General features: G+C 36.2%; 1 protein-coding gene across 1 annotated transcript; it reads left to right on the forward strand.

Moving 5' to 3' along the window:
• The first annotated feature begins 16,150 nt into the window (after window positions 1–16,150).
• On the forward strand, window positions 16,151–17,211 carry LOC120446179. The gene is made up of 3 exons (XM_039627015.1): window positions 16,151–16,541; window positions 16,627–16,807; window positions 16,877–17,211. Exons 1-3 carry the CDS (start codon window positions 16,233–16,235, stop codon window positions 16,930–16,932), a joined length of 546 nt encoding a protein of 181 aa, XP_039482949.1. The 5' UTR covers window positions 16,151–16,232; the 3' UTR covers window positions 16,933–17,211.
• Window positions 17,212–17,517: the final 306 nt, after the last annotated feature.

The following is a 17,517-nucleotide window of genomic DNA, read 5'->3' on the forward strand; positions in this document are numbered from 1 at the left end:
CGATGATTCCATCGGTGGGTATTGGGAAATTAGAATTAACTATGTGGAAATTATGTGGAATTATGTAATTATTTGTTGCTAGTTCTATGTTTACTAGACCTAGAGAGGTTGTTGAACCTTCTCCAACTCAAAAAATGTTTGTTATTGTATTTTGGTCTATGTCTTGGAAATTATCTGAGCTGTTTTTGATAAGTGAAATATCTGCTCCTGTATCTATTAAAAATGTTAATTTTGTATTCGTATTATTATTATGCACATGTATAAAAATGTTGAAATTAAGATTGATTGTGTGAACCGTCTTATTTAGTTTTCCGAAGCTGTAGCATTTTGTGATGTACTAGCAGTTTCGATTGCTCGGACATTGTGATTGTTGTTGTTATTTTGATTTTGTCTATTACCTCGGTTGGAATTATTCCTTCCTCGGTTGTTTCCTCTGTAATTTCCTCTGAAGTTACTTCTGTTGTTGTAATTGGTATTGTAACCACCGCGGTAACCTCGGCCTCGGCCTCGGTAATGGCCGCGATAGTTGTTATTTCCCCTGTAGTTTTGTTGTCCATTGTTGAAATATAGGACGCTACTGGGACTGCCTGTCATTTCAGTGGAGCAGTGTATGTATTTTCCTGCTGCATCACTGAATGTATTGTAATTACCAGCTTCGAGTATTATTCGTAGCTTTTCGTATTCACAATTTTTGGTCATTGCTTGTATTGACTCTTTAGTTGCGAAGTTATCCGCAATTTCGGCTGAAAGGCCTAAGTCAATATATATTGTTTCTAATTCCTTACGCAAATTGTCAATTTCAGTGGTGTATTGGGAAGCTGTCTTCCCTTTCTGTTTAATGTTTAGTAACTTTGCTTTTACAACTTCAGCTGATTCACATTACATTACTATTTAGTATGTCAATGATGCCTCTGATGGTTGTTTCATTTGTTACTTTGTATAAAATTGGTCCTATTATTTTTGATTTTATTATCTCTACTGCTAGATCTTCCTGAGTTCCCTTTGTTCTATCTGTTATTCTTAACGCTGTTATAAAGCGTGTCAATGATGACTTTTTGCCATCGAATTCTGGTATTGTTGTCGACAATTGTCGAACATATTCTCTATCTTTCTCAATTTGGTCTGGCATTTTGGTTTCGTTGTTTTTTATTTCAATGTCTTCTGGTAACGACTCAATATCGCTTTCGATTTCAATGTCGATATTACCTTTAGACTCCTCGAGATTTTGTAATTGGTTTTCATCTATATTAATCAATGAATGCAAATCTTCAGGTATTTGAATATCTAGATTATGTCTAATGCTAATATTGATCAATCTTTTATTGAGAGATCTTAGTATTTTATGACAATGTTTCTTATGTGTTTCTGTTAATCTATCTTCTATAGATGTGACTATTCTACATATGTTATTGTATTCTTTTATTATTATCTTTATGTGTATTTCTAGAGTCTCTACTTTAATAGGTACTTCTTTGTTTACACATTTATATGATTTGTCAAATACTGCTTTATTATGGTTTATTGATGCTGCTATTTTGGGCCATTTCAGGTGTACCCACTGTGAATCACTCATTTGGTGTTTCTTTTATAGTCGCAACAATTTTGTCTACTAAAGTGGAATTCTGAATCATATAAATGTATTTCACAAGAAGGATGTCTACATATTGTGATTTTCCTTGATAAAAATGGTATTCTGTAGTCATATCTATATTGTTTTATTTCGTAAGTACAGTTTATATCTTGTCTAGGCCATCTGCACGGCTCTGATATCTTTTCTTAAGTCGTTTATTATGTTCCTGATAAATCTTAAGGGTCAAACTCAAAATTGATATGACAGTCATAATCATTAACAAGATGGATATATTTTGTAGTTCATCTTTGTGATCAATTATTTTTACTTCATTAATTACATTGGCTGTTGGGTGATCTACTTTTGATTCAGTAGAACCCATTTTGGAAATATTAATTTGCAATAAAGAAAAAATGAAATCTGTTTAATCTCTCAATTTATTGGAAATAAAGTTTGAAAAGTTTTTATAGTGAATATTGAAATTTAATGAATTTACTTTAAATATTTGCAACTTGTATTAAATATTTACAAGTGCCAGAGACATGGAAATTTGATAGTTTTAATGTGGTTGGCTCACAAATCAAAGTTTACATTTCATTAGAATTTAAAAAAAATCTCCAACCTCATTTGTTAGTATATAGCCTGACAGTTTTGTTGTTAGTTTTTTCAAGCAGCGGTTTCCCGCCTCGGCTTGGGTTTAGTTTAAATCTATGGCAAATTGGGGCATTTGCATTTAAGCAGCCCGTTTGCGTGTCTTCGCACTTTGGCGAAGTTCCTTTTCTATGATTTCCAAAAGCTCTTTGTAGCGTTGCCGGGCTGATTCCTCCTTGGCCAACAGGGTCATTTCCTTGACCAGTCGGCGTTGTTGTAATAATTTTACTCTACGTCCAGAGCGTTTGTGTTTCCTTGGTTGGCGCTTCTCTTGACGTGCCCGGTACTCAGCTATTGTGAGTGGGCGTGGTCCATCGGTGGGGTTTAGTTCCAGCGCTTCCTTTAGTGTTGGCCGGTCCCTTTCTACCTCGGGTTGCGCCTCGGTCAATTGTGGCTCGTCTGCCATCAATTGCCGCTTATGTCTGTGTGTTTTGTGTGTTATTTGTTTTATTCACATTTGTTTTTGTGTATTAATTGCACATTTTAATTCACAATTTTTATCCACACACACAGAGACAGACTCGAGACCGAGTCACGGTCGCCATGTAATATTTAGTAGTTGAAATAGGTATTGTAATAACTTTTAGTTGTAATTTAGATTTGGTAAGTTAGATTTGGTTGGCAGAGCTCATAGCATCTGCTCTGTTTGAATCGCTTTATTTGAATGAATTCATATTGCTGTTCTTGGGTACAGCTACCCGTACATGGTGTGCTTAAGACTATGTGTTTGTTATATTGTATACATATACATGTGTATGCAGAGGGCATACATAGCTTGTGTATAGCTTGACCACTTGAGCTGCAAAGTGCATGCTCAGCATTCTCACGCTCCGCGATCGGCTTATGTATAAGCGTTAGATCGTATTTCAAGAGCTGGAGTGTGTATGTAGGTGTTGGTGGTCTTTTGATATTATTTGTGCTTATTATCATTTATGTGACAAAGTGTCACAATGTATATACTTTACTTACATATTAACTCTACTCTACATATTGAGGGTAGATACACTACAGTTTTGTACTTAGACATTAATGTGAGCGTGTGAGTTGGGGAGTTGTGGGTGTAGAATGGATATGTTACTTCCCCATCCTTAAGAAAAAAGCCTGTCCTCAGGCGTTAAGATTAGGGTACAATACAGGGGTATTGGGGGGTACAATATTGTTTGATTCAGAACTTATAATATTTTCGTTTTTTAGAGTTTGATTTTTGAATTTTACAATTAATTTTTCGGGTATAGTCTTATATTTATAGATAGTGTACAATAATAAAATTATAACAATTATAATTAATGTTGTGAGTGTTATTACTTAAAATATATTATTCTGATTTCTGATTGTGTTGTTTGATTATTTCTTTTGTTTGAATGTATTCGAGTGGTTCGAGTTTTGTTACATTATTATTTACATAGATAGTTTGTGTATAGTCTAATATTGTGTTGGTAATTAATATTTCTTCTAGTTGAACAGAACAATTAAATGCTTTTATCATGTTATTGCCTTTTATTATAGTTTCTCTATTGATACAATGTTGGCTTAGAATAGTCTTGGGTAGGTTCCAAGTTGTAACAAGAGAGAACGCTATAGTCGAGTTCCCTGACTATCTGATACCCGTTACTCAGCTGGTGGAACTGCGAAGGAGAGTCTTAAACAGTTTTTGGCAATTTGTGGGCGTTAGGGTGGGCGTGGCAAAAAGTTTTTTTGCAAATCGATAGAAATTTACAAGACTAATACAAAAATGAAAAAATATCAAAACATTTTTCAAAAGTGTGGGCGTGGCAGCTTTGGGCGGTTTGTGGGCGTTAGAGTGGGCGTGGCAAAAAGTTTTTTGGCAAATCGATAGAAATTTAAAAGACCAATATAAAAATGAAAAAATATCAAAACATTTTTCAAAAGTGTGGGCGTGGCAGCTTTGGGCGGTTTGTGGGCGTTAGAGTGGGCGTGGCAAAAAGTTTTTTGGCAAATCGATAGAAATTTAGAAGACCAATACAAAAATTAAAAAATATTAAAACATTTTTCAAAAGTGTGGGCGTGGCAGTTTTGGGCGGTTTGTGGGCGTTAGAGTGGGCGTGACAACATTAATCGACAAACTTGCGCTGCTTCTATGTCTTGGGAGTCTGTATGCTCAATCTCAACTTTCTAGCTTATGTAGTTCCTGAGATCTCGACGTTCATACGGACAGACAGACGGACAGACAGACGGACGGACAGGCGGACATGGCCAGATCGACTCGGCTATTGATCCTGATCAAGAATATATATACTTTATATGGTCGGAAACGCTTCCTTCTGCCTGTTTTCAGAAGTTTTTCAGAATTGACGTGGATTAACGAATCGTTTTTAAAAGTTTTTGGGTAAAGATACCTAAGCGTGTCAATTGCAAACCAAGCTCTATGTCTTCAATATATTCAGTAAATTGTTGTAAGTTGAAAATTATTAAAGCTATCATTTGTTCTCCTTCAAAATGATGATTTAAATGATTAGTCAGTTCGATTCCTTGATTAATGACTTCTATTACGTGGTTGAGTTCTCTTATTTATACATTATTTTTAGAGATGTCGGCTATTTGTTGTTGTAATTCTTCTTTATCTTCTTGATCTAAAGTACCGAATAAGTATTTGTAAATTGTTCCTATGAAGTTAACAAGACCGCGTTTAGTGCGTTTTACAATTCTTATACCGTTCATTTCTCTGTTTAGTTTTTCTACTAGATACTGAACTTGTGGTAAGTTATTAAAAGGTTGAGTTTGTTTAATAAGTTCTTCATAAGTATTTTCTGTTTTAGTTAAGTTAATGGATAAGTAATGATATTCATGGTTTATTGGTAAGTCTATTGATCCGGTTTGAAAGATTAGGTAACCGTTTTTGGCCTGGATGGGGGTTACTTCTAGATATTGTGTATTAATTGTCGATGGGAGGCATAACATGATTATTATGCTCAGTAGTAGGCCTGGAATTATCGTTATTATATTTACTCTTATTAATTTTCTTTTTCTTTTTAAACTTGGATTTATAGTGTATTATCTTTCTACCTCTATTTGTTTCTTCGAAACCGTCTTAAATTTCCTGTATTTTTGAATGGGTTAGTTGTTTTTGATCTAACTAGACGGGATTCTCTAAAGTTGGTATCTATACTGAAGTCATGTCTATTCTCGTTGAGTTTGTCAATTTTGTTTACTTTATTTTGTTGAGTGTCATGAGCAGGGGTTCCTGCAAAAATGAAGATGTCAGCTGGAGTTCGACCGGTTGTATTATGCTTTGTTTTGTGATTGTATACGTAAAGAATTTTTTCGAACTTCGTGAATTGGTTATCGGGTTCATTTTCCCTTGTTATTATTCTTAATTTTTCATTAACAGTTTTATGAAATCGCTCAATGTCAGAAATTCCATTTTTACTTGTTGTTATATTGAGGGTCACTCCTTCTGATTCTAGCGCACATGAAAGCGGAGTCTTTGTCGGCTTTTATTTCTATGGGTTTACCCATATCGTTGAATATGCGTAAAATAGCTCTTTTAGCTTCAAGCCAATCTCTACTGTTTACTTCTATCAGGGAGACGTATTTAGAATAAATGTCAATACATGATAGGAATTGTTTATTAAGTAAAAATCCATGACATACTTGTCTCTGGGATTGAAAGTTTCTGGAGTTATTTCAAGAGTTAATTTTGTGTTTCTATGTTCCGTTTTGGCGATGTTACAGATTTCACATTCGTTTATGATATTTTCGATAAGTTTTTGATAATCAGAGTAATAATAAAGTTCTTTGAACTGAAGCGTGAGTTTCTCTATACCAGGGTGTAATAGTTCTTTGTGTGTTTTGAGAATGATTTCTTTGAATTGGGTGTATGTTTGAATGTCTATTAGTTTATTACTGGTTTTCATAGTTTTAGTGAAACTGTCGGGGCTTATGTTTTGAATATACGCATTTTGAAAGATTTGAAAGTCGACTTCGTTAGGGAAGTAAATAACACTTTTTTTAGTGCAGATGTATTCTTTAAATAGATCTTTGGCAAGGGTATCAGTCATTTCTTTATAACTGATTTTTATTCTGATTTTATGGAAATATTTTATTATCTGTACGTCGTCAAAATCGTCTTTTATGAATTCGAATTGTCTGTTATAATAGCTAGGAGGTCTTTCTGTTATTGAGATGTGACTTTGGTTGTCTTCTGGTGCACTATGCACAGTAGCTGCTGTGGGAACAGAAACTGGGTCATCTTCTCCTAGCAAGTTTTTTTGTATTTGGACTCTAGATAGAGCGTCAGCAACGTGGTTTTCTTTACCGGGTAGATATTGAATCTTATAATCGTATTCGTTAAGTTTTATCTTCCATCTCTGTAGTTTCATATTGGTGTCTTTTATGTTACTTAACCATACAAGTGGCCTATGATCGCTTAATATGTCGAACTTTCTACCGAATAGGTAAGACATGAAATATTTTGTTGCCCATACTATAGCTAATAGCTCTTTTTCTATGGCCGAATAGTTAAGTTCATGTTCATTTAAAGTTCTGCTTGCATAAACATACTAAACGTAAACTAAACAATCTTTATAAATTAAATCTTCTAAAATATTGTTCATGCAGCGTTGAAATGTTGCTGGTGCATTTTTCAGACCAAAGGGCATACGAATATATTCATAATGTCCATGTTTTGTTGAGAATGTTGGTTTGTTGGTCCATTTGGATTTGATGGAAACCTTTAGCTAGATCAATGGTTGTGAAGTATTGACAGCGTCCAAGCTTGTCTTATTTTTCATCCATAACAGGAATAGGGAATTTGTCGTCAATGGTTATCTCGTTGAGACTACGATAGTCTATGACTAATTAAAATTTTGGTTTCCCAGAAGCATCGTTTTTTTTTGGGACGATCCAAATTAGATTTCCTAATTATTTTTTGTTCTAACATTTCGTTAATTTGTTTGTTGACTTCTTGATCAAATGCTTGGGGGTACTTATATGGTTTTTTATAGATAGGGTCTTGTGTTTTGTATGAATAGAATGTTTGATCGTACTTGTAAAAAAAATTTTCACCTATTCACGTATTCAAGCAGAACGTGGGAAAGTTGTTCCCTTTCTTCTGTGTTCAAATGTTCTTATCTGAATCTGGATTCTCTTAACTCGTCGTCTAAGGCGTAGTTAGAGGATTTTACTAGAAGATCTTCTTCTATGTAAGGGGTAATAAGAGGGTTTTCCTCAGATTTAGAAGGCTTGGGATACTCATAGGTAATATTGGTCTCTTCTGAATTAGGCGGTCTGGGGCACTCATTGGTGTTCTTTGACTCATGTATGTGTATGTACATATTTAACGCAAATAGTAAAATTTGCGCGTGGCAAGCGCCGCTAGTTCTGCATGTGGGTTGTATGTATGTACATATGTATATAGTGAGACATGCGCGCAAGTTACAATCCTGTGGCCGGCGGAGGAAAAGCTTTCAAAAAAACAACTGTGCAGTTCGGGGTATGAAACGAGAAGGAATCTCTTTATTACAAAAAATTATATGCTTAGGCAAAATGTCTCTTCGGCCGAGTTCGTGTTGGCGATCTTCGTTAAAACTCCTCGGCTCTGGATTTGTTGCCGGGTCGGTGTTGTTTCCCTGTGGCCGGGGAGAGGGGCATGTTAACTCCTCCCCCCCCAGTCCGAAGAGAAGGCCATAAGGGGAATGGCCGGATCGGAGAAAGGTGATTAGGTGACGTGTTGTTGGTGTATGCCACGAACTCCGAGGACATTTTGAATTTGACAGTTTTTTTTTTTTTAAAACATGAGTGTTGTTTTTTTAAGCGTTATATCTTATGCTAAAGTTACACTTTGTTTATTATTTGTTCCTTATGAAATAACAGTTTACTTTGTTTACATTATCAGACAGTGTGTATATTGTAGTTTAACCTATTTTATAATGAATATGTGTTATTTCTGACTTCCCTAAGTTCGTTAAAGAAAAATGTTAGTGCCTTTTCAGATTTTTTTTTTTTTGATTGTTTTTTGTTAATAATATATTTATTGAATAATGCTTGTCTATCTTATGTTTCTTCCACTGCTTTCTTAACTGTTTTCCTAATTTTTTGTTTGTGTAACTTTTGACCTTTAGTTGTTAGGAGAGTGATGCCTTTGTCTCTATCTACTTTGTGTAGTGAAAATCTCGGTGCTATCTTGTTTCTACGGTTTTCTTTTCTAAATATTTTATCATTAGGCTCGACTTGGACTGGTGGTCGCGTTTAAATGTTCCTGTACTTTTGGGTATATGTCTTTTCTAAATTCGTTTAATTTCTTAAGGTAATCGTGGTGATTGTCGAATGTTATTGTTTTGTTGAATATGTGAGTTCTTCCGTGGAAGAGTTCAAAAGGGGTATAGGAAGTGCTGGAGTGTATAGCATTGTTATAAGTTGCTATTGCTTCTGAGAGTATTTGGGCATGATCGCGTTCTAGGCCTGCTTCTTTTCTTTTGTTCGTGATTATCCTGTATAGTTCGGTTAAGGTGGAGTGCAGTCTCTCGACAGAAGCATTTCCCGTAGATTGTTGGAATGAAGTTGTATGAGCTGTTATTTGGAATTGAGTTAAGAGGTCGTTGAATAGACTGCCCGAAAATTCCGCGCCCTGGTCGAAGATTATTTTCTGTGGTGCGCCATAGTGACTTATGAATTGTAGTAGGGCATCGGCGACTTTTATTGAATTCCTATTGCTAAGGGGGTAAGCTTGCGCTAGCTTGCTGAATTTATCGATAATTGTGAGGTTACAAGTATTGTTAATGAAATATATGTCTATATATACGACTTTTAATGGTCCCTCTGGGGCGGTTGGGCTTTGCATCAATGGTCTATGGGGGTGTCTATCGTATTTTAGGGTTAGGCAGGTATCACAATTTTTTATAATTTTTGTGATAATGTCTTTTAAATTCGGAAAATAAATGTCCCTTTTTAAATGGTTATATGTTTCATCTATCCCCCTATGATTAGTGTTAAAGTGGTACGCACGAATTTCGTTTTCCTGGTCAAGAGGATTCGTAATTTCGGTTAGGCATATATTGCAGCGGAAAATTTTGTATAAGTCATTTTCAAAGAAATAGTTATTATAGGACTCTTCTATTATTTTGAAAATATCGTCTGGTGCAAATATTGCGAATGTTTTATTCGCTTTCAGGATTGTTTGAAGGGTATTTGTAACGGAGTCGAAAGTATGTACGGGTTCTGTGATTATGTGTCTTACTTTATGGATAAATGGTGTTTCTACTTGTCTCCCAGTTGCTGATCCGGTACGGAATATTATTTGGCAATTGAAGTGATTTAATGGTTGCGAAGCGATTGGTATAATTTGTGGGTCTTCGTTTATGTTTAAGTTTGGCTCAATTCTGCTGAGTGCGTCAGCAACTACGTTTTGCGACCCTTTTTTGTATACGACTTCGTAGTCGTAAGCGGCCAGGATAGTTTTCCATCGAAGTAGTTTTGGATTCTGGCCTTTCAGATTTTCTAGCCAGATTAAGGGCTTATGGTCTGTGACTATTTTGAATCTACGCCCGAAGAGGTATGGTCTGAAATGACCTACAGACCAAATGATGGCTAGCATTTCTTTCTCTATCGTAGAATAGCGTATTTCCGTGTCCGATAGTGTTCTGCTAGCAAAAGATATGGGTCTGTCATTAGTGTCTGGGCCTTGTGACAACACAGAGCCTATCGCATAATTACTTGCGTCTGTGGTCAGCGTGAACGGTTTATTGAAATCAGGGTATATGAGTATGGGATCATTACAAAGAAGATCTTTCGACATTTCAAATGCTTGTTTAAATTCATCGTCTATTATTATAGATTTCTTCCCTTTTAACTGTCTCGTTATGGGCTTAGTTATTTTCGCGAAGTCCTTTATGAATTTCCTGTAATAACCCAATAATCCTAAGAATGATTTAATTTCCCTGGTTGTCTTTGGGCAGGGGAAGTCTTTGATGGTTTGAATCTTAAGTGGGTTTGGTTTGACTCCTTCCTGGGTTACGATATGTCCCAGGAAATCGATTTCCTTCCTTAAAAAGCTACACTTGCTTGGTTGGATTTTTAGATTTGCGTTTTGGAGTTTTGTGAAAACCGATTTAATATCTGCTATATGTTTTTGGAGTGAGGGTGAGAATACTATTATATCGTCGAGGTAGACGAGACAGACGTTACCGACCAAGTCACCTAAAACGTTGTCCATAACGCGTTGGAACGTGGCAGGGGCGTTCTTGAGGCCGAAGGGCATTCTCGTGAACTCGTAATGCCCATTTTCGACGGTGAGTGCCGTCTTGCTCGCGTCGTGTGGGTTCATTTGAATTTGGTGAAAGCCACTTGCTAAATCTATCGTTGTGAAATACATGGTCTTTCCTATGCTGTCTAGTATATCTGCAATGTTCGGGATAGGGTATCTATCAGAGACAGTCTTCTCATTTAATTTCCGAAAATCGATTACCAAGCGCCACTTTTTTTCGCCTGTGATGTCACTTTTCTTAGGTACGACCCAGACGGGTGCACTCCAGAAGGAATGGCTGTTTTTTATGATGTTTTGTTCGAGCATTTTTGAAATTTGCTTTCGAACTTCGTCTTTATGTACAAATGGGTAACGATAAGATTTTGTGTGAATCGGTATATTATCTGTTGTTGGTATAGAGTGTTTGACGGCGTTAGAGAACGTTAGTTGGTTGTTTTCGTTGTGGAAAAGTCTTTTGAATGACTTGCATAGTTTGAGTATGTGTTGTTTCTCCTCGCTGTTGAGGTGTTCCGTCTGAATGTTCAATTGTTGGTCGTCCGGTCGTTCTGTATCTGTTGCCGTGGACATGCAGTTTAAATATTGGTGGGTTCGTGGAGAGAACTCTTCTGCCTGTAACGGTTCCTCGAGGTAAAGTGTTTGGATCTGGTCTGAGTTATTGCAGACTTCGAAATAGGCGGATCCTGCGTTTGCGGTGTATAAACCGCCTGTTATGGATATTTGATTATCCAAATTTGTGGTTTCGCATATAAAGTCTCCCTGCATGAAGTTTACTGGGAGCGGAAGTAGCATTTTGGTATTTTGTGGCAGGTTATGTAATGTGTCTACAGGGTTTGCCCTTGTGAGGATTGGGATGGCGGTTTCTGGTGTTTCTAGTATGGATTCGGCAAAGTTTATTTTTGCATTTAGGCTAGATAGGATATCCATGCCTAGGAGACCATTGAAGTGGGGGTGGAAATCAAATAATAAGAACTTAAAATTGACCATTTTTCCGAATTGTTTGAAATTTAATTTATCTGTATATTCCCGAATTTTGAATGTACTGAGGACAGTGTGGATATTGATATCTGAGGTTAGTTTTTTGATATGATCTTCATTAATAAGTGCTGGATTTATGAAAGAGTAAGTAGATCCTGTGTCTATAAGGAATTTGAGAGGGTTTGACACCATGGAGTTTGGTGATAAGAAAACAAAGGGCAAGGAAGATCCGTCAGTCTTCTTGCTTATGTATCCGACTGGCTTCCCGAGGCTTCTACTAGAAAATTTACATCATCGTTGATGTTGCATAGCGGAGCGCTTGGATTATGGTTGTTCCTGTTTTGGTGACTTAGGGTCTGATCCGGTTGGTCGTTATTGTGGAAGGGGTTCCTGCCCAGAGTTTTTCTATCTTGTCGACCATTACTATCGTTATCGGAATTATTTTGACGTGTGAAGCGTCTATTATTATTGTTGTTAAAATTTTGTTGTCTCTGCATAAAGCGGCTATTATTTTTATTGTTGGTGTTATAATGTCGGGTGTTATCATGACGAGCGTTGTTGCCGTTATTATAGTTCTGTTGTCGTGGTATGTAGCGACTGTTGTAGTCACTATTAGTTGGTTGTCCTTTCGCGTATGGGTGATTCCTGTATGTTGGGCTGTCGCGTCGTCGGTTTTCTTGGTGTTTGTTCAGGCTTCTAGAGAAGTTTAATTCAATCTGTCCGTACTCGTATGCCTTCTCGATTGTCTCTGGCCTTTGATACCTAATGGCTGACCTAAGTGGGTCCTTTAATCCAACTAAAAATGCATTTAGGCAGAATCTGTCGTATTGGTCACGTTTGGCCGCGAGAGTCTGTCCACTAGGGTCTGTTTCTCTGGCGAGTGACATTAGTTCGCTTCTTATTTTTGCGGTTGAGTAATATAATTTCCCCATAGTGAGTCCGTCCGGAAAATTGTGTAGCTCTCTAACAAGCATTTCTTCTGTTTTTTTGCTAGAGTATAGTCGCTTGAGGTTTGCTTTGATGTCATCCCAACTAAGGAGTACATCGCAGACATTCAGCGCTTCGTCTGCCCTGCCTTTAATTTTGTCACGGATAGTTCCAAGTAAGTACTGTCCGCATGTTGCTTGATCCACTGATGAGGCTAACAAAAAGAGCTGATCTACTCTGTCTATAAATCTATCAAGATTGTCAGGTGGGCCTTCGTAAGTTGGTAGTTGATGTACGAGGGTTAGTAGTTGTTGTAAATTAAGGTTTGTGTTTATTGAAGAATTGCTAACGGTGGGGCTTAGTGGCCCTGATGCGTTACCGGAATCCATAGCGTTGGTGGGATTATTGTATTGGGATGGAACCGACTGGTCTTTCTCTTTTGTTCCTGTCGCTTCCCTTATCTCAGATAGACCTGATCCGCTCCTTAACCCTAATCTGCCCCTAACTGTGTTACCGGTGTTGGCTTTTTTCCTTAACATTTACGTGTAATGTATTTTTGTTTACAAGTAATGTGCATGTGTATATAAAATAGTAATTATGTAAGTAATGTAGTAATAATGTAGTAATAGTGTAAATAGGTATATTAACAATATGTATGTGTTTTTTTTTTTTTCTCTTTTTTTTTTTGTATAGGGAAAATTTTGGGTGTTTGTTTGGTTTGTATTGTTTTCGTTTGTATGTTAATGTAGTAATATATTGTATTATATTTTGTGATACTATGTATATGTATCTATGTTTAAATGTGTATTATAATATGTGGGTATTCTTTCGAAAATAAAAGAGAACCTGGATGTGTGTGTCTGTTACGCAGTTTCCTCTTTTCCTTGTTTCCCGTGTTTAGTGTTGATTGTATGTCATTCGTGTAGTGCTGCTGTGCTTACTTCCACCTTTGTAGTTTTCATTTTTTTTCTTTATGTTTTTGACTTTAACTGTAATGCATAAATTAAATAAGTATTCAATAGAGTGTAATTTAGAGGTTAGTGAACATGTGACAACAAAAGACGTTAAGCTGTTTGTGGACTGTTTTGTTGTTTTCTATTATTTTTTTTTTTTTTTTTTTTTTTTTTCTTAAATTAATTGTATTGCTTTTATATATATATATATATATATATTTTTTTTTTCGAAGTGGTTCTTTTCTCGCAGTGCGTGGTGTGCAAACAGAATTCAACAGAATTTAACAGTGTACAAGCGAACGCGGCGTAAAGCATCGCGCCGCAACTCTGGCGCGACGTCACCTCTTGGCGGCAGCCAATGTACAGGATGCGCCGACATCGCAAGGATTTTACAAGCGGCGCAACACAAACACATACATGCTTACTTGATTTGCAAAAGGAAACTGTATCACTGTGTATATATTTATTTTCATTTATTATTTTTTTTATTGTTATGAATAATAATTGTCCAGGTTTTATTATTATTATTTTTTATTTTTTTTTTTTTTTTTATTTGTAAAATAAATTTGCGTTCATGTAAATTGATAAATAAAAACGATCCCGGTGCCTTAACAACGATTGTTGTACACATATTCGGTCGTTAATCACACAACTCACATTTATCTATTTTAAATCACTGTGCGGAGGATCCCGTTGCCTTGGCGGCGACTGATGTATATATTCACTTCTTGATCACAATGAAGTCTAGTATTTGGCTTATTTAGTTCTTCACCACATCTTGCGCAGCGAGTTCTGGTCACAATGAAGTCTAATATTCAACTGATCTAGCTCTTTACCACTAATTTTTTATAACAACTCGCAGTCAGCGACAGCGGCGCCAGCCTATCGTCGCGCAAAACAGTTGTTCTTAGAACTATGTTAAAACTCGCAGTCAGCGACAGCGGCGCCAGCCTATCGTCGCGCAAAACAGTTGTTCTTAGAACTATGTTAAAACTCGCATTCGGCGACAGCGGCGCCAGCCTATCGCCGCGCAAAATAGTTGTTCTCAGAACTACGGAATTACAACAACCATTCGCAATGCAAAGATGGGCTGATGCAATATTACCATAGTGATGAAATTACCATTCTGGTGAAATAACCAAAAAAGCATACCAACCACATACAAACGGTCACCACGCACAGCAGTTTGATGTTTGAAATTTTTTTTTTTTTTTTTTTTTATTGGTATCATTTTATGAGTTGGGGTGTATGGATGATCCCGGTGCCTTATCAGCGATTGATGTACACTTATACGGTCATCACACGCAGCAACTTGTTGGTATAATTTTTGTAAATTGTCCTGCACAAGCGATCCCGGTGCCTTATCAGAGATTGATGTACACATATACGGTCGCCTGTGAAGCAATTTGAACTTGGTTTTGTTTGTTTCTTTTGCTTTATTTGCACTTGGACGTCATTATGTTTCAATAACTTTTTACTTAATTTATTATTTCACCACTCACTACTAAAATCCCCACAACCACTGCCGTCACATGTTCATCACCTCTCTAGAATTAGAACGATAAGCGTAGTGGGCATTGTTAATCCCTTGTCCGTAGTCCGCCAGTTACAATCCTGTGGCCGGGGGAGGAAAAGCTTTCAAAAAAACAACTGTGCAGTTCGGGGTATGAAACGAGAAGGAATCTCTTTATTACAAAAAATTATATGCTTAGGCAAAATGTCTCTTCGGCCGAGTTCGTGTTGGCGATCTTCGTTAAAACTCCTCGGCTCTGGATTTGTTGCCGGGTCGGTGTTGTTTCCCTGTGGCCGGGGAGAGGGGCATGTTAACTCGCACTCAATAACATATGCTACACATTCGAAAAATCAGACCAATTATGAGCCATCAAATAAAATTTTCGAATGTTTGCAAAAGATTTTTTTTGCTTAAAATTAAAATTATGATGTTATCTTATAAGTAGGCTCTTTAAAAATTATACGTAAGTACGCTCTTGTTTAGAAACGGTGAAACAAGACAGAAAACTGAAAACTGCCGTTACTTGACACTTTTATGTTGCGTTGCTTCTTCGCAATTTATTCATTTGATTTGGATTCGGCGAGCGACGCACATGTCCGCAATGGACTTTCAAAATATAAAATTTTAATTCGCGGAAGGACTTCTTGGTGGCTCCAAATTATTAATTACAAAAGAAGATAAGCTAATTTATTGCAAAAATAAGTGCTTAAAAAGTGGTGAAACAGCCTATTCATGGCGCGAAAAAACTTGCAAAGCTCGTGTTTATCTGAGTTATGAAGAAGCTCGTGTTTATTCGAAGAGTGAGGTGCCATATCATAATCACGGTATCCAAGAACAATTAATGGACAAAATGGGTATAGTTTGCGAGATAAAAAAACGATGCACAGTGACCGATGAAAAAAATTTTTAACGACGTTTTGGCCGAGTAAGTGCTCATGCATTTCCTGAAACTATTTTTTAATTTTTGCATTTTGTTAGATTTACTGAAGGAGAAGGTCCTAAAATAGAGCTTGCTTATGACCAATGCAAGCGTACGATGCAAAGGAAAAGGCAACCAGTAATGCCGAAATCGCCTACTACTTTTGAGGAGCTACGAGTGGCATACAATATTGATTCGATTATGAGTCAGTTTGGTATGACTAAAGCAAATCCAGCCAAAACATTTTTTAGGCATTTGCATCATTCGGATGCATTTTCATATGTAATTTTCGCTTCTGCAAAAACTATTTCACTAATGGAAGAAAAAATCACAGTTAGTGAATTTTCAATTTGATGATATATTTTTAATTTTATTTAATTTCATTATGTTTTTAGAATACACCTTTCATCTTTGCTCTAATGTCGAGAAAAACAGAAATTTGCTACCTACATTTATTTACATATATTGATAGTAATATTTGTAATCTGGATGGAGCATCGTTCATGTCGGACTATAAAAAGGCGCTGCGTAATGCGATTAGAAGTTTGAATCCTTCCACTAGATTTTACGCATGCTGGTTTCATTTCTGCCAGGCGTGTAAAAAAAACGCCAAAAAAATTAGTGGGTTCGAAGTTGAAACCAAACGCAACAGGAGTTTCTACACAATTTTTATGAAGTTTCTCCATCTTCCTATGCTTCTACCCAATTTAATTGAACCAACTTTCGCCATACTAAAAAAAGAAGCTTTTGTTCTTAACAAAAATATTTTTCAACGCTTTTTGACTTATTATGATAAGCAGTGGCTAAAATCTGTAAGTAAATAGATTCAGCTTCAAAACAATTCAAAACAATTATCTTTAAATCGATTGACAACTTACATTTTTATTCTAAAAACAGGAAGGACCTGACCGCATTTCCGTTTTTAAGAGAGCCCTCAGAACGACAAGTTCTCTTGAGGCCTACAATTTAAATTTAGGGAATAAAATTCACACCAAAGGACATTTCTTCTTCAAAAAGTCGAGAATTCGCGCTTTTATTTCAAAATGGAGGAAATGCCCCACAAAAGCGTTATTTAAAGGTAAGTACGCTTTTTAAAGTTTCAACCAAAAGCATAAGTACATATTTCAAACTTATTTCTTTTTTACAGGACCGTTCTCAAAAAATAATGGATGCGATGGATCTTTTGGAGTCAAAAGAAATTGATGTGCAAGGATTCTTGTCTCGAACCCTTGCCTTAAATGATCGCTTCAAAAATCAGGATCTTTTTAATAATTTTGCACTCGAAAACGAAGGCCTCAGATTGGAGAACATGGCGGCTCTGAGTATTTCGGAATCATCGGTTTCCTTGAATGATTCGAATCTCAGCCAAATGTCAGAGTCGGAAATAACCCAACAGAATCCATGTAATGTGTGCTTAGTCAGCCCAAAATCTGTTTTGTTGCGACCTTGCAAACCATCTAAACGTCTGCAATCAGTGTTGGGATTGCATATTACAGAAAGCACAAGCTATTAGAAATGTATATATTTATACATAAAAGAATTGCATTGCAATTGTTGTCATAATTGGAAAAAAAATGTTATTATTTTTGTTTAATTAATAAATATTAAAATGTTGATTATTTTGATCTTTTTTCGTGCTTATACTTATGTTTCTTCAATTAATTCAGTATTTTATATTACGTGAGCTAATTTAGAACCGACATTAAATTGAAAATGAGAATTAATTTTTAAACGATATAAGTTGGCGGCGAAATAATGTCGTTTTTATCTTATATTATGACGTTTTGG

The sequence above is a fragment of the Drosophila santomea genome, chromosome 2R (assembly GCF_016746245.2).
Source record: "Drosophila santomea strain STO CAGO 1482 chromosome 2R, Prin_Dsan_1.1, whole genome shotgun sequence".
In the NCBI taxonomy this organism is placed as follows: Eukaryota; Metazoa; Arthropoda; class Insecta; order Diptera; family Drosophilidae; genus Drosophila; species Drosophila santomea.

Bases quoted from the DNA above. Each gene is read 5' to 3' on its own strand.
- LOC120446179 (XM_039627015.1), top strand. From the start codon at position 16,233: ATGTCGGACTATAAAAAGGCGCTGCGTAATGCGATTAGAAGTTTGAAT. The intron at 16,542-16,626 runs GTAAGTAAATAG...TTCTAAAAACAG, and splicing joins ATAAGCAGTGGCTAAAATCT to GAAGGACCTGACCGCATTTC. The intron at 16,808-16,876 runs GTAAGTACGCTT...TCTTTTTTACAG, and splicing joins CACAAAAGCGTTATTTAAAG to GACCGTTCTCAAAAAATAAT.